General features: G+C 39.5%; 1 protein-coding gene across 1 annotated transcript in view; it reads left to right on the top strand.

Annotated features, from left to right (window-relative positions):
* The window catches only part of LOC147143704 (uncharacterized), a 28,802-nt gene extending 7,991 nt beyond the window's left edge, over nt 1-20,811 (top strand). The window contains exons 9-11 of the mRNA XM_086037070.1: nt 3,612-3,665; nt 11,961-12,113; nt 20,489-20,811. Coding sequence (XP_085893196.1) covers nt 3,612-3,665; nt 11,961-12,113; nt 20,489-20,662 — 381 coding nt within the window. The 3' untranslated portion in view covers nt 20,663-20,811. The remainder of the gene's footprint in view (nt 1-3,611; nt 3,666-11,960; nt 12,114-20,488) is intronic.
* Nucleotides 20,812-25,590: the final 4,779 nt, after the last annotated feature.

Raw genomic sequence — 25,590 nt, 5'->3', positions numbered from 1 at the left:
CAACAGTGTTAGAAGGAAAACACCTGTTTGTGTTGAGCTCTTTGTCTGAGGGATCCAGTTTGGCCCCGCACATTTCCTCCACTAGCATGTGGGTTGGAATTGGAGTAAATAAAGGGTTTGCCAGAACAAGCATTAGAATCACAGCCAAATAAGCTTTGGTTTGTGACATTCTCTCAATAATGATTATGGCAATACTGTAGATTAAATTGCATAAAAATACAGTTATTTTGAATGTTTACAAAGTAGTAAATAATCTTAATGACCTGTCAAATTTATTGGCATTTTTAAATAAAGGGTGTTAAAGTGAAGATAACTAATTCAGCACGGGTGTGCAACATCTGCACCATTGAATCTCAAGTGGGTTACCGGTACTTGCATGCTAATATCTGCCAAGGCTTTACCTTTTCAGAATTGTGAACACTTTCCTTTTCTAAGATGAGTACATTTAAACAGCTCAGCAACAACTCTGTGCAGCCATTTGGTTGAGAAAGTTAGTCATTACCCTTCACACCACGCAAGTCTTGACCTCAACCTCTGGTGAATAAGATTCAATTTGAAGGATACAAAAATGCACTAGTTTGATCATGGGAATCAAATAGAGAAATAGCTCAAATAATGTGAGAAGAGTTTTATGATTGCTGCTTTTGGCCATATTAAAGTGTTATTGATTTGGGTGCTTGAGGCTTTTTTATTGCTCTTTTTATGGATGTTGCATTCCACAATGGAAAAAATTGGCCCAAATTGTGTTTTTACTTGGCTACTTTGCATTATAATATTTTTGAATCGCGAATTTTGAAAGCGTGAACTTCTGTTATATTATGTTGGGACCCCTGCATACTTGCAGTTAGGCACTCACGGATTCACCCGTTCATGGATTTTTTTTTTAGTATTCAAAAAAGATTTTTTTGTGGTGGTTGTTTTTTTGTGGAAAGCACATATAGGAGATTTTATCCGTTTTTTGGTAGGTATTTTTTAGGTAATTTTTTTTTAATTCTAAATATTATGACCTGGTTCAGCGTGAATATGGCTAAACTTACGCTTTACTTTCCTCATTTATGGAATGTTATATATTAATATAGCAGTCTGTTTCCCCCCAAAATGCTTTCCATAGAAAATAATGCAAATGAGCTCCAAACTCGAACAGTAGCTAGCTATCATAGAGCTTCAACTCTAGCAATGTTTCTAGCAAAATTTTAACATTCATCCTGACCATACAAGTTTATAGACTCTCATATTACATCAAGGAATGATGAGGGCGTGATAATAATTGCAAATGTACACAAGTGTAAAACAAAGTTAACGAATCTCATGTAAAAAGTAAAATCAATAAACACCATATCTTTGGTAAATGACAAGTATGTTAACATTGTACACAAAGTCGAAATAATTGATGGCCAGATCAGGTAATCAAAAAATTGCAATTAGTTGAAAATGCCCAGTGATAAAATGATCTAGTTGTTGCTCCTTTGTTTTATCATTTTCAAGTTTTCATAATAGGGAAAAAATGTCGGTCTGGTCTTTTGCATCTGTTTGTCTTTTTTTTTTTTTTTTTTGGTATTATAGTCACGGGCCAGACTAATTCACCTCAGGAAGCAGACATACAGACAGTCAGACAGACGGGCGGTCCCCTGACAGCTATTAAGGTGTCTTTCAGCATATTTATTAGCTGATGGCTGCTTTCCCTCCTCTGCTCTTGTCACTCGTGTTTACTTTTTTTGTCATTGAACGCTTGTGTTGTGAAATGTAGCATGTCGCGTGTACTTTCCCATGAGTTAGACCTGCCAACGTTGGATTTATTTACTTAAACGATACTCTGTGTGTACGAGTGTTCGTGTGTTGGTTGCCCTCACATTTCGAGTGATTTGTCTTTCATGTCTCTCTGCTGCTGCACGCCGGCAAAATGGTTTTGTTTAACCAAATTGCCTCCAGATTGCTCAAAGTACACACAACAGCGATTAAAAATGAGTTCCTCCCTATGAGTCTTCTCTTTTTTTTTCTTAGAAATAAAGGTGCTGAAATAAAGAAATCAATATGTAGGTAGTGACTTTGAGGCGTGTGCATTTATCTCTGGCGCGGCTTGTTCACTGACCGCTTTTGTGTTCTTTATGATGCAGCCTTTCGCCCCATCTTCTCAGCAAGCGGCCACTCTCTCCCCCATAGCGGTGCAGATAAATTCATCTTCGTGCTTGTTGTTGTTTAGCGTGAAGCAGCTTAAGAAGATCTGAATCTTTAATCACGGCCCCCCAGGGTTGACCAATGTAGTTAGGAAGCTCGGCACTTGGCGATGATGGAACGGTTATCGCCGCTCACTTATCGTAGCTCCCAGATATCTCTTGTTCTATTTTTGTGGCTCTAAAAAAAAAAAAAAAAAAAAAAAAACGCCTGTTCCATGGCCGATTCACACCACATCTCTTAAACCTTCCTACTTGATATTACCGTTTGTCACAGTGTTGTGGCATGACGACAGTTAAACAGATACTTCTGAGGCTGGGCATGAATCCATCTATCATCTTCTGGGATTACGTGTTTTTGTTTGGCTGTTTTTAATTAGACATCAATTAATTAAAGACCGCGGGTTTTCATCCGATAATTAGTCCAACGATCACTCAACCGAAATGGGCATTTGCGCACTCTTAACGAGATCTTCTCAATTAACCCGTCTCTCCCTCTGTGCATCCTGGCAGCATACCTCTTTATTGCCTCCGGAGTCACACGCTTAATGAAAAGAGAGCTCCAAAGAGCAAGAGGAAGGGTGGTGGAATTCAGAAGCTCTCCAGCAAATAATACGGCCATACCAAGAGCTTGTCAATTGTACTTACTCTTTTGTGTAACTGCAGTGTGTCGTGTGTGTGCGCGCACGCTCTTGAGTATGCGTGCCTTTTATTTTTGCCCTTCACCACGGGTGATTGGCTAACAGTCGCCTCTAAGCTCAAGTTGACAAAAATCAATAAATCATCACCTGGGGCCTCTCAGGCGCACGCACACACATCACAACCACAGAATCCACAGGAAGAGAGTGAAAGCAAAACAAACACAGCCTACCTAAGTCAAGGTCTGTTTTCCGTAATAGGACCTTCCCACCGCAACTGACCCAAACAATGACGCTCTACAGCAAAAGGTCAGCTAACATTTGACTCCTTTCATAGCTCAAAGCGTCCCCCCAGGGCGGCGAAGAGAACGATTTGGAAAAATACGCGGAAGTGGGGAGGAATGTGGACTACGTCTCGCTCCGCTATTTAGATTTATCAGAGTGCGGCGTGGTGAGCCGGGCGGAAACAAACAGTGGATTGACTCCAAATGTCATTAAATAGATTAAAAGGGCTATCGGGGAGAGCAACTAAAGTGCCTATTGACTGCGCAATAAGCACTGCTGAGCGTGTCTGTCGATGGCTGTGCCTGTTGTCTTGTCTTTGTATCTACAGCCCTGTGTATATTGGATGCAGGGCTGGCCAGATGCTTATCAGATCCTAGGATCACTCGGATTGATCTGGCTGTCTAGGAGTTTCAATGATCTGTGTTTGTGCTGGAGGGATTTTCTGATTGTTTTTTCTTTGCAAAGCTCTTTTCAACTTTTCATTCTCATCTCTGTATTTCTTTGTGCTTATTATTAGATGGCAGTGGAAGTACTTGAGGGGCTTCTGGAAGAGGACGATGAGGTTGTTCAGGTAAGCATTAAAGCAAAGGCCTATATTGTGCAAAAGAATATTTAATTTAACTGAAGAACTTGGCTTTATTTTATTGTTAGACTAAAGAGAGTGTGCAGTGAAGGATACAAAAAAAAAGCCATACTTTTCCAGTTGCCCTCTATTACTACTGCAAAATTAACTAGGCTCTACAAAACCTTTTGCTGAGGAATAATGAGCCAAATATGTATTACTTCAAGACCGGGCTGTTCATTCATATAGGCTACAGCGATTTGTAATCATGGCAACATTCTCATTTGTAAGTCTTATTTTTGGTCCGCATATATCATTCCACTCTGACCGCAAAAGCAATTTGTGTTTGTTGAATGGCTATGACACGAAAGTTGCAAAATAAGGTGTGAGATATCAAAAAGTATTCTCCATGTTCATGATTTTTTCACACTTTGAATTATTCATACTGCTTCCTGGAAAATCTTTTGCATCCAAAGAATCCTGGTAACTTGTAGCATAGTCAGTAGCGGTTTCCGGTATGTCCAATATGCGTGGCTTCACTGGGTGGGTGGGTGTCTTGGGGGAATTCTCTCAATACCAGTCATAGTGATGTTCATCTGGATGAATGACATCACCGTTATATTCTGTTTCTTTTCCAAATTAATTGTAGACAAATCCTGGCAAGATTTTACCATTTGTTTGCTCGGTTGCATTCCATCTTGTCAAGTACAATCTGCACTGAGCGGCAAAAAGAAAGTCTATATTTTTGAAATTCCCAGTAGATAAAGTGTAGCCCTGTGATTGTTCTTCCATTTTGTTCCATGCTGCACTCCTCCAGCTTATTGTTTTTCGGGTCTTCCCGCCAACAGTCGGCAGTCAAGCAGACAGACAAACCACCCACAGAGCAAACATTACCTCTTTGGCAGCGGCAGCAATGGTGTTAAGAGTTACTTCGCTTGTGTTTTGCAGCCGAATCTAAATTGCAGTTCACTTCACAGGTCAGCTGTTGGTATTGACTGCTGTTTCCCTCAGTTGTGCAAGCAATTGAGCAGACAGCTTTGTAGACAGGATTACATGCTGGAATGTCTTTTATTTGTGTATATATATATATATGTGTATATGTATATATATATATGTGTGTATATGTATATATGTGTATATGTATATATGTATGTATATATATATATATATATATATATATATATATATATGTGTGTATATACATATATATATATATATATGTGTGTGTATATACATATATATATATATGTGTGTGTATATACATATATATATACATATATATATATATATATATATATATATATACATATATATATATATATATATATATATATATATATATATATATATATATATATATAATTCAGTTTTTGTGTTTTTTGGGTCAGTTTAGGAAAAGTCATCCGATTTCTGACTGAAAGAATGACATTTGGGGTGTTTCTATTGCTTTGAAATGTCAACGGTAGCCATACTTGACTGGAACAGTATGTAATCCAAAACTAAGGGGACACTTTAAACTGAGTGATGAGTTGCCTTAGTATATTGTAATTGGTAGTGCATGCGTGTGTGCGCGCGCGTGTGCACAAAAACATCCCTTAGTGTCTTTTCATTTCTTCCGCAGTGAGGTAGAAACTGCATGTTCATTAGAGAGGAGCATGAATGGCAGTATTTTTATGTGCACGAATAGGAACTCTGTAGTCCCTCAGCACTTGAAATCCCCACGGTGAGCAGCGCAGAAAGTGAAGGTGCGCCACTGAGTGCCAAAGTGCACAACAGTGTCTCTCCCACATTCCCCCTCAGGCTCAGCCTCCCACACAAACACACACACACACACACTCGCACATACGCACCCACACACAGCCCCAGCTGACAGATTGAGAGCATTCATCAGGGGGCTGAATTTTAAAACTTAACTATAGAGATTTAGCTGTGACACTACCTGTGAGTGGGCATTTGGCCAATTGCAAATGCACACTCTCCAATTTTAATGGTCAGAAAGCGTTTAATCTGAGTTTACTTTTCGAAATGCATGCTTCCTGTCCTCTGTGTCTTGTGGCTCATCTTCACTTTTGCTTGACAGGAAGCTGGAGCGTACTAACGCCAAGCAGCACAAAAACCTGCTCAACTTCCTACCAAGTCTTGTTTCAAAGGTGTTGAGTTGATTCATGATTCTATTGTTCTTTCCTTTGTAGTGCCATATGGGAGTTAAGATGGGTCTCCACTTTGAAATGACAAGCAGTTTGATTGACAGAAGTGGTATTTATTTAATTGAATTATGTGTGCCTCTGTCTTGGGTTGTTGAAGGGTAAAGGAGTGCCTATGAAGTTCTTAATTAGACAGCTTGCGCTGCTGGCTTCTTTCTTTTTGGTTGAGATTTTTAAATCTTCACTTATGTAAACTTTTTACAGAGTGTCATCTGTAAAGTTTTTTCATGGTAGTATTCATTATATAGCAGGGCTGAAAATCATTCTTTAAAATTATCCACATTTTTGTAGTATGCAATGGATTCTCAATATTATAATTTCCGAAAGGTCGGACTAAAATTTGCTTGAAATGTTCTCACAGATATTCTGCAATTGAACCACTAATGCCACGAGATTTGGGCACAGTTTATGACACATCAGATCAGGGTCAAGTCGGTTTTGCATTTTTCCCCTGTCCTTTTTCTTAATACTAATGATGGCCAAAAGCAAATATGTCATCATGACCATAGAACCAATAATGGAACACATTATGCCACTACCTTGTGACAAAAGTGTTTCATTTGGTCCTGCCTCCTTAGTACAAAATAATCGGTAGATATCAGTGATTTAAAAAAAAAACAAAAAAAAAAACAGCATGTGAGACAATAGACTGTTGAAAAGCACAATGCATGTGAAATGTTAGCCTTTACATTTATTAGTAATTTATAGTAGTTACCTTGTGTTTAAAATGTATAATAGTCCTGTTTAGGCAGGATAAGTTGCTGCAAAATTTCAACAAATTGGGTCAGATTTGGTTTTGGAACAGACTCTCTTTGGTCTTTAAGTTTCCCTTGTGTAGTGCAAGTGTTTCTTCTTCAGGGGTCGTCGTTCTCAGGAAACGTTTCCTTGATTGGAAATGAAATCCTGCTGGTGCTGCAATCATGAGAGCCGTGCAAACTCTTTTTATCAAGCACTGCTGATCTTCTGGTGAGTGTGGCTGCACGGGGTAGCTTCCCACTCAGCATATTTAACGACAATTCCGAATTCAGCACGGCACATCGTGATGTGTTTGTTAGCAAAGTGGTCGAGGGAACCTGCACCTCTGCCCTCAATGAATAATGCTAATGTTGGTGTTGTGATGCTCAAAAAGAGGTGGGCGTTGATCTTTGGCCTCACATGAGTCACACGCACACCACCAAGTTGATAGAGAGTTGAACTTGATTACGTTCAAAAGATTTAAAAGCCATTGTGCAATACTTGTGATTATGTACGTAGTTTTCTTATGCCTTAAGAATATGCCTGCTTTGCGCTGCAACAGGTTTGTTACCTGATTGGAAACTTCGGTTCGGTATATTTTCGGTCCAAAAAAAAACAGATTAAAAAATTTTTTTTTTTAAATGTTTATTTTGAAAAGATGACAAGTAAAAGGTATATTATTTAGAAAAAATAAATAAAAGTGAACTATTCGGGTCATATTCTCAGAAATTACACCAGAATAAGAAATACACTAACAATAAAGATCTCTTAATTTAGTAAATTATTAAGACTGAAATCTTTAAACACTCAGCAGCAACAGTCTATGACTATGACACATCTAAGTATTCAAGTTAAAGACAAGTTGTACATATATACACTTTTTGTGATGAAAAAATACATACAATAACAGTTACAATTATTGCTAACTGTAACTGCAACAGTCAATAGCGCCCGTGCATAAACTCGCACTAATAAATAGACCGAACCGAACATGTCATACCGAAACGTATTAATGCACCCACGTGTGTGTGTGTGTGTGTGGGGGTGTGTGTGAGCGTGTGCGCGGGTGTGTGTGTGTATGTGTGTGTATATATATATACATATATATATATGTATGTATATATATATATATATATGTATATGTGTGTGTGTATATGTATGTATGTATATCCATCCATCCATTATCTGTACCGCTTCTCCTCACAAGGGTCGCGGGGCGTGCTGGAGCCTATCCCAGCTGTCTTTGGGCAGTAGGCGGGGGACACCCTGAACTGGTTGCCAGCCAATCGCAGGGCACACACATCCGCACTCACAATCACACCTAGGGGCAATTTAGAGTATCCAATCAACTTACCATGCATGTTTTTGGAATGTGGGAGGAAACCGGAGTGCCCGGAGAAAACCCACGCAGGCACGGGGAGAACATGCAAACTCCACACAGGGAGGCCGGAGCCGGGATCGAACCCGCGACCTCTGAACTGTGAGGCGGACGTGCTAACCAGTCGTCCACCGTGCCGCCCATGTATGTATATGTATATATGTGTGTATATATGTATATATATATATATATGTGTGTGTGTATATGTATGTGTGTGTGTATATGTATATGTATGTATGTGTATATATATATATAATATATATATATATATATATAAATATAAATCTTCTGCCACGTTGTCACTGGAGGCCTCGCTATGGCTGATACAGACTCCGGTGGTAATCGCAGAATAACTCCAGATATAATCCTATTTCCCCATAGAAAAGATGGTGTCACGACACAGTGCAGGGCATGTTATTATTCACTCCGTTTTGTCAGCTTCCCAGATTTTTGCTGAAGTATAACAAAATGTAATATATAACTTCTTCCTCACTGATTCATGGCAGTGGAAGTTTCTGCTTGATTAAACCAAATGGAAATGAGAGTCTGATTATTGTGGAACCTGTTTACTGCATCCAACTTCGGGACCTTTATGAATATACTGGACTTGTAGACGTCAGTTTGATCCAGGTGTTTTTTTTCCTCTTAGGCCCGGAGGACACGACATCCATGATTTCTAAAAACAATTTTAAATGTGGACTCATCAGACCACAACACACTTCCACTTCCCGCCAGTCTATGTCAGATTAGCTCGGGCGAGAAGTCATTGACGTTTCTGGGTGTTGTTGATTTATGGCTTTCACTTGGTTGGCATGGTTGACGTTTTAACTTCCTTTTGTAGCGATGAACTGTGAAGTGAAGTGTTCCACGTTGCAGTATCGTTTACACAATATCGTTTTTTTAATGCGGTGCCATCTGAGGGATCGAAGGTCAGGGAAATCAATATTGGGTTGTTCGGCCTGGCTACTAGGGTGCAAAGATTTCTCCAGATTCTCTGCGTCTTTTGATGATAATATGGACCGTTGACGATGAAATCCCTGAATTTCTGACAATTGTAGTACATTGAGAAATTATTTTTGTAAGTAGTTGGACTATTTGCTAATGTAGTTGTTCACAAAGAGGTGAACCTCACCCTATTTTTGCTTGTGACAACTGAGCCTTTTGTGCATGCGCCTTTTGTACCCAATGATGATGTTCCAAACAGGTGGTTTCTTTGTTTGTTTTTTTTGGCATTCCTCAACTTTCCCCTGTCCCATCTTTTTTGGAACTTGTTGCAGGCATCAAATTAATAATGAAGTGAATATTTCCCTGTAAAAATAAAAAATGTTCATTAGTTTGAATGTTAAATATCTTGTCTTTGTATTCAATTGACTGCATTGGTTGAGAATGATTTGCACATCATTGTATTCTGTTTTTATATATGTTTAAAACAACGATCCAAAGTTTATTGGAATTGGGTTTTTTACATGAGAAGGATGTCTAGCAAGTCGAACATTGCAGGCCTTAACCATTCCTCATGCTCAGCGTGTCAAAACGACCTTGGAAAACATCTTGTGTGTTCCCTAATTACTCCTCATCAATTGCTTCAAACTATTTAAGTACAGTGAAGCCGGAGAGACACCTTGAACTGCAGCACACGCTTTTTAAATGCATTATACTGTGTACCGTGTGCAATTCAAGCAGTATTGGTATTATTCCTATTCGACTGATGGGTTTATTTTGATATGACCCAGTCAAATCTAGTGTTTAGGTTTTCTAAATTTGACTTGGAGCAAAATGCCTATGATTTGCACCTTGGATATTGTTGTATAGTAGAACATTCAGTAATTACACCAACATACTGTAATGCTAGAAGTAAGTGTTCAAATCCATATTTAAATAAATTAATGTTGCACAGACTGGTTTATGTAAGTGGCAGTGTGGAAGCAAACTGGAATTGGAAAAAAAAAAAAAAGTATGGATATTTGCAGTGTAAATAATTGTATATAAGGCAGCATCTGGCCATTTCACCAAATAACTATAAAAGTGGTTCATTGTGGTTATGAGCCTAATTCAACATATCCAGAATCATTTTAATTGAAAAGTACTGTGTCGCAGTTAAAGCGGTATTGTGGGAGAAAATGGCTGGTACCGTTAATGTGAAAGCTTATCTTGGCTCTACATGAACACGGTAATCATACTTTTAATGCAACATTGCGTCGTGCAAACATTTTCCGCTGATGATGTCGGCAATGCGTTTCCATGTATAGCCTACAGTAAATGCTGCTCTCATTATTTGCCACTTTCTGCATATTTGTACAGTTGACAGCTACAGGAAAATATGCCATTTTCCAGGGACTTAGTGCCTGAGGGAATGGGATGTTACATGCCTGTTAAACATTCTTAGCCAGGTTTGTTGTGGAGCTGTAATTAGTATAATGGTGCTCCTATAGAAATGATTATGATGAAAGCAGCAATATGTGATACTTTGACCTTTATTTTCACATTGATGGTACACTGTCTTGAAATGTGCAGACTTTGTTATTTCCATAGCAACCCTGCATCACCTGCATTATTGGTGGGCCAGTCAGGACACCGCTTGTGTTGTGTTAACACAGGCACGGGTGCTAACATGTGTTCAGAGTTGTTTGCAGTTCTCGTACAAACACTTGATCATGCTGGAATAATCTTTTCGGTAGTCCTTTATTTCAATAAGTCTAATGATCCAGACACAAGCCGTGTATTATTTTTACATAGTTTTTATGCACTTAGTATATTATGAACTTCTTGAGACAGCTCTAAATAAAACTGTAATTCAAATGCACCAATTTTATAATCTGTATTGGAAACTGCAAATAAATATAAATTATATTAAAAACATTTGGCCACAGGCAAAGTCATTATAATGTTACCAGTACAATTTATGATGTATTTCAGATCAGCTATTGTCTCGAGGAAATTTCATTTGCCTTGTACAGTGGTACCTCTACTTATGAAATTAATTGGTTCTGGAAGAAATTTCTTAAGTAGAAAATTTTGTAAGTAATACATTCCAAGCCCCCCAATATTCAGACAAAAATGTTTTATAAAGCATAAAAATGCATCAAAACATGTAACAAATACATGTTACAATTAGATTATTGCACAATAAATTGTTGTGCATAATGTAAAAAACAAAGAATAGAGTAAAGAATAAAAAGGATGGTCGTTCACCTTTTAATTACTGTCCTCATCGCTTTTTGCCCTCTTTGGTTCATGTTCTCTCAGAAGTGGTTTTTGCCTGGCGTTTTGTAAAGAACTGATTTAATAACGTGGGGACTGTCGATACATTACGGTCATATTCTTCATCAACCAAACGCATCCCTTTTTCATACATTTTTATTATCTGTTGCTTTTTTTGTATGGACAAAAAAAACGATTTTCCCCCTTTTTTTTTTCCTCGTTTCTAATTCACGCCAAACTATCGGAACACCTCATGGCCCGAGGGGCGAATGACGACGACGTTGCATAGACATATCTATCACATATCTATCTATCTACCTGTCTATCTGCACACATAGACACATACGGTAGAGGTCCCTCTTAGCCAATGGGATGCCAGGAAGATGCTAGGCTAGCCAATGGCAGAGCAGCTATGAGTATGTTGCGTTCAGGAAACTCTGGAGCTGCGAGTAGCAGCCCATACTTTTACCTATCGTATCCTGAAATTTCTTTCGTTACAAGAGGCAATATTTTCCTGTTGATACGTTTCGTAACTTGAAAATTTCGTATGAAGAGACGTTCGTAAGTAGAGGTACCACTGTAATGCATTTTTGTTCCATTATTTCATAGATTTCAAAGGCCCCATAAGCATTGGAATTCATGCAACATTTTTGAAAATAAGCAAATTGTAATCGGGTTGTGTTTTTGCACCACTACACATTAAGGAGCGGGAGAAATGTGTCATGGAAGGTTATTTAGCTCTCCCCCTGTTTTCTGTACTGTAAATGTACTCCTTGTGTCTCCCAGGTGTGGTATCTCTCCGGCTGGGTTTGCTACCTGCAGTTAGAGAGAGCCAAAGAACAGCAGGAAAGAGAGGGGAGTACACTCACAGAGGTGGAGGAAGAGGAGAGGTCAGCGCTCAAGGAGGCAGCCCGATTGCATTTGACCAATGCTAAGAAGGTAATTCATGAAATGTGCCAATTCACTGCTTATTGTGGAAGATTTGTGTGTGTGTGTGTTTTTGTGCTTCCCCTTTTTACAAGCTACACCAGGGCTTTCTTTTGTAACAGTGTTGCCAAGCTGCAGACTCCATTATGTCCAAACGGCGGGACAAGGCACCAGGCTACTTGCGTTCAGTTGCTTAGCAACCAGTGCCAAACATGGTCAAGCTTGCACCGTGCTGTTGTCGTCCCTTCACTGTCCTGCATGAAAACCAAGTGCAGTGTGTAATTGCCTTCACAAAAGCTAACTACCATATAACGCAAAATCAATAAAGCAATTTTGATAAACAAGTGAAAAAAATGTAAGCAGTTAATCCAGGCTGAGGTACCACTGTGTCTTTATAAATTGGACACGCAGAATGAAAACAGCGACAGGTGGGCAGAAGCAGGGAGGATGACATAGGAGGCAATGAAAGAAACACAATTTGTGTGAGGTGGATGGGCCAGTGTTCGTGTGTTGTTGTGTGGGTGGAAAGCAGGAGTAGTTGAAGTGTAGATGGTGAATAGTGGCGCAAGTAAAATCAATCGTAAACTTGACTTGAAATGGAATTTGAGTCTCAGTCAGATAGAGATAAGATTCAGGTAGGATCGTATGCATTCGCTGAGGACGGTGGAATAGATGAATATATACCTGTGTGTACGTGCAATATGCACAAAAGCAAATGGGGCAAATGGAGGTCAAAGGCTTTACTTATTTAATGTGGCTGAAAGGGGATCTCATGAGCAAGAATTGTGGCAAGGGTTGGACCAAGGTGTGCGCGTGTCATGAAACTTTAATGACTTTCTCCACCAAAAATGTGACTGGTGGACGAAAGAGAATTTGTGTGTGTGTGTGTGTGTGTTCTGGGTATGCTCTCGCACCCTATTCATTAGCCGTTATTTCAGGCTTGCCAAACAAGTTTTTTTGTCTTAAAACTCATTCACTCCCAAAGCTGGCCATAGATGCCAAAGATGCATTGTATCTGAGAGGGTTGGCAGTGAATGATTAAAAGAATGTATTATTTGGAATATGCAGGAAATAGTTACATTCAAGGCAATATTTGGTCACAACAGTGCTAGAATGGTATGTGGGTGTATGGGTGTGCAGGAATGTAAAAAGAGGAACCTTGACAGGAAGGTCATTTGGAGAGTGTCCGCCAGTGAAAAGCATGCCAGCATATACTGTATGTACGCTATGAGAACAAATGAAATAAAATCGATGCAATGAAAAAAGAAGTTATGCACACTAATGGAGGATGAAGTGAAAAGAGCTTTGGCCATGGCCAAGGTGACTATGGCATGCTTGAAATGGAATATTTGCTTCTTAGTAAATGCTATACCTATCAAATTCTGTCAACAAATTTCGTTCAGTTGCTGTTGACCTAATGGAGTTGAAATTCATTTGCCGACTAAGTTGCACAAAAAAATAGGCACCGTCAGTTACCACTGACTCACAATATGTTTCATTTCCAACTTAAATTCACAATCACGCTTCAACTCCCTTTTTTTTTTTTATTAATCATTTCCTACTTTTGCCTTTCTTATGGTTGAAATTTAGCTGCTTTTGCGTTTTGGGAACTATAAATGTTTAATTTTGAGTGCTTGGAATTGTAATGCAGTAATTTATTTCATAACACATACCTATCAATCTGAAAACAGAACTGCTATGGTCAGATGGTCTATTACGGCGGTCGTTTTCTCATAGGAAATAATGGGAATTGAATTAATCTTTTTCTGGGTAAAACTATTGCCACCAAAAGTAAGAAGGAAGGTTTTTTCTTTTTTTTTTTTTTCTTTTAACATGGCAGTTCAACCTCTTGAGTGTGACTTCAGAGGGGTATCCTTCTCAAACATTCAGTCAACTGCTGGGGCATTCATCTTTGAGGGTTCAACCCTAGTACAATTGTTAATTGAATAATGAAAGACAATATAGTGTATCAGCATAAACTTTCTTAAACACACTTCAAAGTCGTACATTTATGCTATTACAAGTCACGCGGTTAGTTGTGACATAGCTCCATCTCTCTTTTTTTGAGCAAGTAGAATTTTGAGTCGAAAAGCTTATAAGCCCTTAGTGTTTGAAAATGACTTTGAAACCGGTAATGACGCTTGCGCTATCAACGTTGTTTTTCAAAAGACTCTAAATTGTTGTTGTTGATGGCCTAATGACTGCCAAGTTTTTCTACTTGAGGCTTCTTCAAATCAAGTGTGATATTTGATGGCATAACTTGGTTTCATTTCAAATGCTCCATGACTGACTCAGCAGTGGTCCTTTTGAGTGTTGCCTAGCAGCTTTTTTTTCCCCCCTCCAGGCCAAAGGGAAAGAATGTCAGAAAATGTAAATGAATAATAATCATGGATTTTTGATGCTCTAAACGGAGCACACATTTGAAATGATTTTCACTTAGAAACCAATCTGTGACATATATTATTGTGGCACAATGCTCTTGCGTTCTGTCCCCAATCAATAGTTAGTTTTATTAAAGTTACAGATGGACCACGTTTATATATATATATATATCCCTAACGTTCCTCAGTAATTAATATTTGACCAGTATTGACACAAAAGCCTCCCCTACACACAGATAGTTGCTTCAAAGAAAAAGATTTCTTGAGTTGCTTTGGGGTTGCTTTGCCTTATGGAGTTGTGTTTTTTGTGCATGAGAGAGCTTCTTTATATTATCCCACATTGTCATGATGGGCCTCAAGGTGGACAGTGAAGTCAGGTAGAGCTGTTCCAGTTTCCCTCCTGAGGTCTTCATGACATTTGAAGCTAAACCAAGCGAGTGAAAGAGACGATCCGGTTCCTGAGGTGGGATTGCATCGTGTTGTAGTGCTACTAGGTGTTACTAGACCAATAGCTGTGGTGTTAGGAGATTGGGAAACCAAGTGACTCAGTAAAAGATTTCTCATGGCTGATGTATTAATTGACTTGGCTTTTCTGAAGGCGATAGATGTTCGAAAAGAATGGTGTGCCGGTCCGAGACAGCTAGGTTGATGTGCTGTAATGTGACCTTTAGTGTGGATGAGGTCCTTAATGTCTTTGCGTGCTGTTGAAATTTTCCAATAGTGTGAGGAATTCTTTGACCGATGTTCCAAAGAAGACAAAGGTCAGCTTTTGAGTATAACCGGAGTGGTGCAGAGTAGACCCAGCCCGAGTGAAAGCCAGGGCATCCCAACGAGGTTGTCTTTGGTGTTTGCATGTCTTTAATTTTAAAGTCTGCATGGTGCATCACAGCCAACTCACTATCCCACAGAGCGGAGGTTTCTGAAGATACACGTAACCTGATGGTGCGGCTTGGTTAAGTCAAAGGAAATCCATCTGCTTTTGCCAAGTTTCAGTGAGGCAGAGAAAATCAGTCACGATGCTGTCGGTGAGTCGAGCTTTGTTGTGTAGGGAGCGGGCATGTTTAAATGTTAAAATCAATGTTGAATTTGACAGTTTTAAATATGAGATAAAGCAAATGTGTCAAGTGTATACAGGGGGCCCTTAGTTTACCATGGTTCTGAAATAGGATGAGATTATGAATGGCATGCTCAGCTACCACTATACTTATGTTTTATCATTATATTCTATTCAAATATTTTCTGTGGTAATGACATTTCGAGGTTATGACTGACGCTGACTAGTTTGCGCAGTGGCATAAGAATGCCGTTACGCTCCACAAAAGCGCAAGCGTAGTTACCGTCCTGACCGTATTTTATTTTTGTATTTTGGCCTTGAAAAATACACATTTTTACAGCATATATGACTCTTACTACTGCATTAGCGCATTTGACGTTGGACTAAGACACGTCCCGACTTGAGTACAATTCAGGTTGTGTCGCCGGCATGCTCTTGTAAACAGAGGACTTCCTGTATGTGTGGTTAAGGTGTCAGGAGAGAGTGCTTCAGGCAGTGACAAGGCCTCAAACGAACAGCAAAGTGGCCCTTGAAAAAGTTATGTGTTTATACACTCTTGCGCACAATGCTTCTCTTGGCAGCTCGTTGGGCTGTGAGAGAGTGAGAAATGAGATCTGATCTCAGCATCGTTGTGTGCAGAATGTGTAAAAAATTGCTCTTAGATGTATAGTGATCTTAGCCATGCTCTTTTGAGTTAGTGTACATTAGAGGTGGGCATTTTCCACAATTTTGCTGGTCTGTCATTTGTCATCCATCAGTGGCCCGGTACCCGTCCGTCATTTGTCAGTCCATCATTTTTTGTGATGAACCGAATTGTGATGGTCATTTGGTCAGTCCGTCAGTTTAGTCCGTCAGTTAGTCCGTCAAAAAATTGTTAGTCCATTAGTCTGTCCTAAAAAAAAAAAGGCAGCAAAATGCCAGCACATTCGAACAACTCTCAGAGTCTCCGAACAGTTGGAGTTAAGTAGTAGTGTACTACTGTATTTTTTGGACAATACGTAGCTCCACAGTATAAGTCGCACTGGTCAAAAAATACATAATGAAGAAGAAAAAAAACATATTGGTCGCTCCGAAGTATAAGTTGCATTTTTGGGGGACATTTATTTTACAAACAAAACAGGAGAGCTCGTATTCGCACTCAAAAATCCTGTTCCCTAATCGTGGATGCGTTCGGAAACATTCTTCGAGTGCACACTATTTTTATCTTACATTGTATCCTTATTAACTCATTCACTGCCATTGACAACTTTACTTGTTTTTTCACAGTCCAGCCATTCAATCCCAGGAATTATTTTTATTTTTTTTCGAACGTTAGGGTAAAAGAGGGCCTGAAAATGTCTGGCAGTGAATGAGTTAAAATAGAAAGAAACAAAAAATAAATATTGATCAATTTACCAAGAATACATTTGTTTTTTTAGTCTGTAACAGAAAAGAAATGCATCAATTTGCCTAAAAGCATATCTGCCCCACTATTTGAGCAGGGCTACCATAAACATACCCTAACCCTTATAGACAGCCTTCCTAAAATGATTGAAGCTGTTATGGCTGCAAAGCGTAGACTGACGTCACATTGAACCCTATGGATTAGGAATGAGATGCCACTTAAGTTCATATGTGAGTCAAAGCAGTTGAGCAAATAATTTCTGCAATAAAGTGTGTCATCTCTACAGGATGTCCTTTACGCAGCGTGTGGTATGATATGCGAAAGACTTTCACCCAAGGCTGCGCAATGCAATTATTCACTGTATTTAGCCCCAGCTACTTTGAGCACAGACAACATTTATTTGGAGAGGATAGACATCTCGGGGCGTTTGAGAGTGACAATCTATGTGTTTTTATTCTTCTTCTCCCCAGTGTGTGAGTGTGTGGTGTGGTGCTAAGGAGGCTGAGAAGGTGGGAGTGCGACAGACCTGGTGGCTGGGTCATGCACCCCCTCCTTCTTTTTCTGCCCCTTAGGAGCTGCAACCTGCGGAGAAAGCATCCTCTTAAATACACGCGCACGCACACACGCATACGCTGCTATTGCACATTGTTACGCTCCAAATGAGTTCCCTTGACAGTGCGTGTCAGGATGTTGCTTGGAGCCCGTTGCTTTAGCAAGGCAGTCACACACACTCGTCTCCTCTCTTCTGGCCTTGTGACCCTGCACTTGTATACTAGATAGTACTCTTTTTACTATGGGCTATTACAACTTCTCTTTAGTTTTGTTTCTCTCTCTTAAAAAAAAAAAAAAAAAAGTCGTTAGCGTAAAACTCTGCAGCCGCTCTGCTTACTCTGCATTTGCACGCTAAGAATTACGGCGCTCTGCTTCCTGTCCTCAGTGGCAGGGGAAGCAGTTTTATCACCCCGCTCCCCCTTTGAGTTCAGTAATTACACACAAGCGGAGTATTTTACAGAGATAAATCTGCTGGCTGCGGAGGGAAGGCTTTTTTTTTTTTTTTTTGGCTCTTGTCTGCAATATTTCACTGAGATAGCAAATTTGATAGTGTGTTGCGTAGCCATATGTGCTTAGAGGCTCCAGTGTTCGATGTAAATAAGTACCCTTCAGAAGTACCAGTAATCGTTTTATACATTTCCCAGTGAATACAAGAATAATTTTGGGGAGGATTAGATTCGCCTGTGGTTGAATTTTTTTTTTTTTAATCTAACGTATAGCTTTATTGGACTTTCAGTGGCGTGTACTCATTTTTGCAATATTAAGTGAATCTGTTCCATTTTTGTATGTATACATTAACAAACCTCATTTGCACTCAGTAGTTCATATTTGTGATAGGATTTTATTGTCCAGTATGCCCAAATGACATATTGCCTCTGAAAGGTTATCTAACTAATTTGTTGGGATGTATTCATTTACGTTGAGCACTGTACATTGCAGGTCACATGCGGCAGCAATAGGAAGATGAATGTTCTTTTTTCCTCTCCGTGTAGCGGAGTGTTCCACCAAAGAAGCTAATTTGCCAAATGAAGGGAAAAAACTGTTTACCAGCGTTTTGCGAGCTGTGCCGGCCTCGCTGACAGCATCCAAGCTGCTCTAGGATAATTCAACCGTCCTAACCGGCACTTAGAGACTTAAAACGCCAGAGCTGCACACTTTCCTCCACTCCAAGTGGCTGTTTGCTGACATCTTAATGTTGCACTGTTAAATTCAGTGGCCCAGTGTGATGGCATAGCAATTCAGTGACACATGGACTTGATCAAGGAAGGAAATTACTACATCACAGGACTGGACCTGACAGGATTTTCGAGCGCAAGGTCAGAGTCAAGAAATGTGTATTCTAATAACCTATCAAAGCTTGGCATGGGGCTGGAGAGTCAAACATTTTGAGCTGACTGCAAACATTTTCATCTGTGTTTCCTGAAAGCTATAGTATCCTTAATCTGTAATGTGTGCATATGTTAATACAGTATCACAGTGTAATGAAATATTTTGGGGGGATTAGTAAATCACTATATTTACTCTAGAACCTGTAAACTCTGTTTTGTTTTTTTCCCCTGGTAGCTGTTCATATTTAGCAAATTTGACCACAATCCCTTCCATGGAGCTGGTCGACTTCTTATTTAAAATTACTAAAACTAAATGAAAGTAAATAAAATAAAATATTCATTGCTTGATGAATAACAGGCAGAGCAAAAAAAACCCCATAGATTTATAAAACCTAACAACACATTTTGTACTCAACTTTCACACTGATGACATGGTGGATGCATAACACAACTGTGAGCCCAGGGGATGTCTCCACCAAAACATGTCTTTGTGAGGGACATTTCACTACACTGTAATTATTAATGTTGATTTAGGATTGCTTTTTTTCCACCAGAGTTCTAATTTTATAATTGACAAATTTAACAACATATTTCTCATATTTCTATTTAGTATTAGTAATAGTATTTAGTAGTGTGTGTGCATGCATGTGTGCCGTGCGTATGTGCATGGATGTATGTACATTACGTCATCACTTGTACTCTAAATTGAAATCTCCATCATCCCCTTTTTTTTTTTGACCCTCTTTTAGGTAGATGTTATGTGACAAACACTTTGATCATCACAAAGTGCTTCTAACGGTTACTTTTCCAAGGGTCCACCATCATCATGTTTTAGGAGCTAACACATTGCTGTGACACACAGTGAGCTCCTCCAAAAGAGATCTGCTGGCCACAGTTCATGTTTTGTTTTTAGCTTTTCCCGGCTTAATGATCAAATGATCAAATGGCCAATACACTTGTCCGCCCATTCCTATAATAAAAACATAGCTCCTCGTTACGATTCCCATTGATGGCATTTCACGTCAACGGCACTACAAGAGTTAATAGCATTAGCCAAATAAATGTGATGCTCTTTAAAAGCTAACAAATATGTGGACTAGCACTTAACACAAATGGCCTAACGTCACCAGTCTCACATTTTAATATTGGAATGCAACAATACACTCTGGGAATACATGGAAAATAATTCTACAAAACAAAGAAAATTACAAAGACTTATCAGTTGCTGCATCAGGAGTGAAGTGGACAAAACTTTGCTGTTCTCCTTGGATGTGTGAGGCATGTTCAAGGACTGTCAATAAAAGGGATTATTTCAAATGTAGATGAAAAGTTTATTCCTAATGAATAAAACGTAATGGCAATCCTCATATAATCTTCGTGGGTGATTGACATGTTTGATTTTTCCTTTTGTCATCAGTGATATTTTTTTTGTGTTTTTTTGTGGCAGAATCACACACAAAAACAAAACAAACATTTTTGTGCGAGGAATATTTTTCAGGGCACTTAGGTCTTCCTCAAATAATCTACTTTAGATGCTTTTTACTAGAGGTTACACTGCTCTGTTAATAAATGGTGGAAGGCCACTTAAATCCGAGCCGCAAGAATATGCATCCTTCCTTCTTTCTGTATGAGACGCTTGCTTGTTTTCTAGACTGGGAGCTCATGTCATCCTTTTCTGTGCTTGGCAGCTGCACAGCAAGCTACGCTGTGACGACCAACCCATGTTGGAGCACGTGGAGCAGCTGCTGGGCGAGCTGGGAGGAGAGTTGGAGGGCGAGGAGGCTGAAGTGGGGGTTGACGAAGACTATGAACCTGCTAGTGACGAGGAGGAGGCAAAGGAAGATACACCTATGGAACACTGACAACATCCCCTGTTTTGTAGCTCTCTGTAATACCTACATTTTCTTTTAAATTGCTCATAAGTGCCTTTCCATTTGTCAAACATCACACTTGTTTATCTGAGAATTCAAGTCGATTAAAAGCTGTAGCTGACTCCGTCGATTTACCAGTATGTTAAGTGCTTCCTTTGACGTGTTTTTCCCTTCAACAACTTTGTAAAGCCTCTTTGTTTTTTTCGGGGTTTTAAAACATTTAACAAGTTGTCAAAGTGGCTTGCAAAAACAAAAACACTACTGTGATAGTTAGAGTTGTGCTCGGAAGCGATACCCTAACATTTTAATGCCATATTCTCCCTGCAACACATTACAGTACATTTCACTCAATGCATTGAGAAACTGATTACAACAGATTGCCGTTGGCTGTAATATACTCAAACAACAAAAGACAAGGTCTTCACTTTTTCCCACGTGAAGGGCCAAGTTAGTGTTTTCTGCGGACTAATGGACACTGTTGACATCCAAAACAACTGTAAATCGTCTTTTGTACGTCACGTACTGAATATGTAATTCCTCTCGGATTTTAAATTGAAACCATATCGGTGTCATTTTGAGACCCGCATTCTCAGACCGTTTAGCTTTTCGCCACTTTTACCCGAGATATCAGACACAAATCTTCCAAGGTCAGAGAATGTAGCATTACAGTACGCTTCCACTGAAAGTGCCGCTTTAATTCTAAAGTCACAGTTGTGTCACTAAAGAGGGGAAAAGAAGTGGTTGAGGTCACAAGCGGATTTAAATGATTCACAGTATGTGAGAGAATGCCAATCAGCAGCGGTTTAACATTTTAAGTTGCTCAAGTGCTTGCACATACTGAATGTACACTACTCACAAAAAGTATGATGATGATGAACCTAAAATGTACTCAAACCTTTACAGTTGAACTTAATTTGGTCTTCTCTAAACTTGAATGTCCAACTGTTTAATTTTTCAGTACTTTTTGCACAACTTGCTTCAAGGAGCTGAACATCTACATTTTTGATTCAGGAATCAACTAATACCTTTTCAGAGTCCACTTCTATGCCTTTGTTTCTGTGCCTTGTGTTTCTGCATTTTAGGTTCATCCTGATTTTATCCAAAAACTGAATACCCTCTAACCTTTTGTGAGGAGTGTATACTGAATGATTTGTCCCATATTAGAATCAGGCTCCTAATTACTGACTCTAGATGGATGGCTTTATATTAGCCAATATGTTAGCCAAGTGTTGATCGGACGCTAATTGCATTACACATTGATGGTCATCACACACAAACGGATAGACCAGCAAATTCAATCAACTTGTGTGAGTCTTGATTTACATCGGATGCCTTCTTCAAAGTCGAAACGAACACGCACTGGACCATTTTTGTTTTTGTGAACTAATGATTGAGCTTACATCCCAAGTGAATGACCTGCTGAAATTTCCAACAATTCTACTTATGTACGCAGTTCTCAAAAAGTATGTGAACCTTTGGAATTACCTGGCTTTCTGCCCTAATTGGTCATAAAATGTAATCTGATCTTCCTCTAAGATTCTCTCATTTCACAACAGTGGACAAACACACTATCCTTCTGGGGCTGCTTTTCCTAAATCTGGCACAGACAAGACACACACACACTCACATAAACTAATGCGGCCGGGAAAAGTATGTGAAAGGTTCACATACTTGGTAGGATTTGGTAAGTGGTTGAAGAATTTTGGACCATTCCTCTTTACAAAACTGTTTAAGTTTAGCAATATTTTCGGCATGTCTTGTGTGAATCGCTCTCTTCTGTGCTCAGACTGGGCCGCACCAGGAGACATCTTTACTTCTGTCGCGTGTTTACTGTTGCATCACCCAGATTCTGTTTTAAAGCTTCAATTGGAAGACAGATGGTCTTGAGTTCTCGCAAGTTGTCTTGATAAACTTGGGAGAACATTTTCTTGAAATTAAGTTTGCTATGGCATAACTCATGACATAGTATGAATTGGCCTTAAAAATGTTACCTATGGTATTATTAGGTAAAAATGCAAACAAATTCAACAGTTGGCTTTTCTGGAAGATTTGGAATTTCGGGAGCGTGCTTGCAAGTGGGATGTTTCTGATTTACCAACTGTCTGGTACCGCATTAACTGTGGCTAAATTGTGTTTTTTCACTGTGACGTGTCGGCCATGTAAAATAGGGAAAATGACTAATTACGCAGGGGATGATATGATGAAAATGTACATCTTAATGATGCAAGTGTTAGACCAAGCCACCTGCGTATTCACTGCAGAACATTTCACTATGCATATCACACACACCGACACAAACACTCACACTTGTGAAGTCTCTTTGAAGGATTCCGTAACCGCTAAATGGAAACGTTATCTGAAATCCTGGTCCTGATTGTGATCTGGCTGCAAGCTGAGCAACCTGTTTTGGAATATGAAGGTTGGGATGCGCTGCTCCAGCGCTATGTGTTTGTAACTAAGGAGATGTCAAATAAAGCTCCGGAGGAAATGCACAGATCGGAGTCTCAGATGTGTGATACAAGCTGCATTTTATCAGCACCTAAGGTGATGTGATGTGTTGTTGGAGTGTCGAGGCCTTTTGCAACAATCTTTTCGTTTGTGTGCGTGCGATCCTTATAGTGTATGATAAATTTAGCAGGAGTGCTGGCTTAAAGGACTGACTACCTGCAGCGAGGCTGTCATCCAGCATTTGGCTGCATAATTACAACGTGCTCTGGTTTGTCTGCCTTTTTCTTGTGTGTGTGTGCGAAAGCGCCCATGCTGCTTCATCTGCACAGTTGTGTGATTAATGACTCCAGGGGTGACTGAACATGGCCGGTCAGCCCTTTCTAGTTATTCTGAGCTGACCTATTGTGAGTGGGCCATGGTGGACGCACAAAGCCTCGGGTAATCTCCAAATCCTTGGCCATTTTCTCACCTGTACATCAGCATCCGCACCAGCGGAGTATTTTTTTACTCCCTGGGAGGGGAGAATTCGCTTTCCACACAAGGACACACATTCAATCACAGGGAAAGGACACTCACTGTACAGCATAGCTCGCCTCTCTAACCTGTCTTTGCTAGAAGAGGTTCTTGAGACCAAGGGCAGAGAAATAGTAATAGATAAGGACGGTATTAAAATTAAGGAATTTGATCAATATTAAGGATGTAACGATTCACTCAAGCCCCGATTCGATTTTTGATTTTCAGTTCCCCATTTTTGGTTCCGTTTGATTTTTAAAAAATTGTTATCATGCTTGTCTCTGTGCGCTATAGTGTGGTTCTGCAGCCATCCACGAAGGGAAAATGCAATTATGTTTGGCGCAAAAGCATAATTTGATCTACACATTCAAAATGTGCTATGCATCTGGAATGAAAAAAATGTTACAAGACATCATTTTCTAGATGAATTTAATCAACTCAATTTGCGATGAATCGGGCGAATCGATTTTCGATTACTCGTTACATCCCTAATCAATACACAATTGGAATTGGTCTATAGGGAACCATGTTGTTGACACTGTGTTCTTGTTATTGGCAGCGGGTGGTAATTCTTATTGAGGTGTGAATGTGTATTCGGGGTTGACCAACTAAAGATTTTTTATAGTCAACTAGAATGTTAGGACAGTTCAGTCAATGTCAGGTAATCAATGATATCATTGTTTTGGTTTAAGGATAGATGAATATTTTCGAATTGACCGTGCTCCGGTTATCATTTTTGGTCAAATAGTTCCATATTTTTGGAGGATGCCATTGTACGGCCGTGCACAATTGCCATTGGTGTTGGTTTGTGTAGTATGATACAACTTCTATAATGAGTAAGGTTCTCGTTAGCACACAGTTGTTGTCCGTGCATCACTGGACGTAACATTTTGGCGATTAAAAAGGCAATTCATTTTGTGCCGCTGCCCTCGTTCTTTGCCGTCAGTCCCGTGATATTAATATTAATATAAGTCTAGTGGCGATCAGAATAACTGAAGCGAGCGAGGTCAACCGCTAGTCTCATCCACAACTGTCCGTTTTTCATACTCCCTGACCAGCACAGATGTATAAAGACTTTGTCTCCTTGTTGGCCGGACATTTTGCTCAGAGCCAGTTGTAAGACAATCGCAAAAACTAATGTTTAACAATTAGTTGACTTCAAGCTTTAAATGTTGATGAATTGTAGTAAAGTACATGTGTCGACTAATCAGTGAAATACCGAGTGTGTGCATAAGCATGTGCGTTTGTGTGTTTACATTTAGCTGTAATAACCGTATTTAATATGGTAAAGATATGATGGCGGTTGCTTCTGTGGTAGCCCTTTGCAATTCCACCTGGCAGTTTTACATGAACGGAAGGTGCACCAAAGTAAATTTGATGCTGTACTTGAACCATTTGGAATATCGGCATAGTTTTGGTCACTTTTTGAAGATAACACTTTGAAATGTTCTCCTCAACTGTCAGAATACTTTTAAACGCTAATAGCACTGAATTATGGAAGTTTGAATACATAAAAGAAGGCCAACCCGCGGACGACCCACGTCCTTCAATGTATTCAAACATAGAAGGGGGGCATGCTGAATTGTATCACTCTTTCAACCGTCGGTTTTCACATAAATAGATCAATTTGAAACCATTTATCCTTACATGGCTTCTATAGAAAAAAAAATGCAGCCATAAAACCTTTAAAAACTGTTCAGAAAATGTTTGAATTACAAAGTACATTTCCCACCAAATCTCTCCTCTCAGAATCAGCCCATCACAATCACAATCAGTCGTCTTGCCCAAAGTCAGATAAGATAAGGTTCCAGCTCACCCTGCCTTCACCCCCCTATTAGGACAACAGTGTAGAAAATGGACGGATGGCTGTGGTGACACTGGAATCTTCCACTGAAAGAATGAATGCAAATACAACTATCTGTTTCTCCACACATGGACTGATGGTGTTCCAGCACTCC

The sequence above is a fragment of the Filicampus tigris genome, chromosome 8 (genome assembly GCF_054856515.1).
Source record: "Filicampus tigris isolate MCC_2025a chromosome 8, RoL_Ftig_1.0, whole genome shotgun sequence".
In the NCBI taxonomy this organism is placed as follows: Eukaryota; Metazoa; Chordata; class Actinopteri; order Syngnathiformes; family Syngnathidae; genus Filicampus; species Filicampus tigris.
This window is presented reverse-complemented; position numbering and strand designations above follow the sequence as displayed.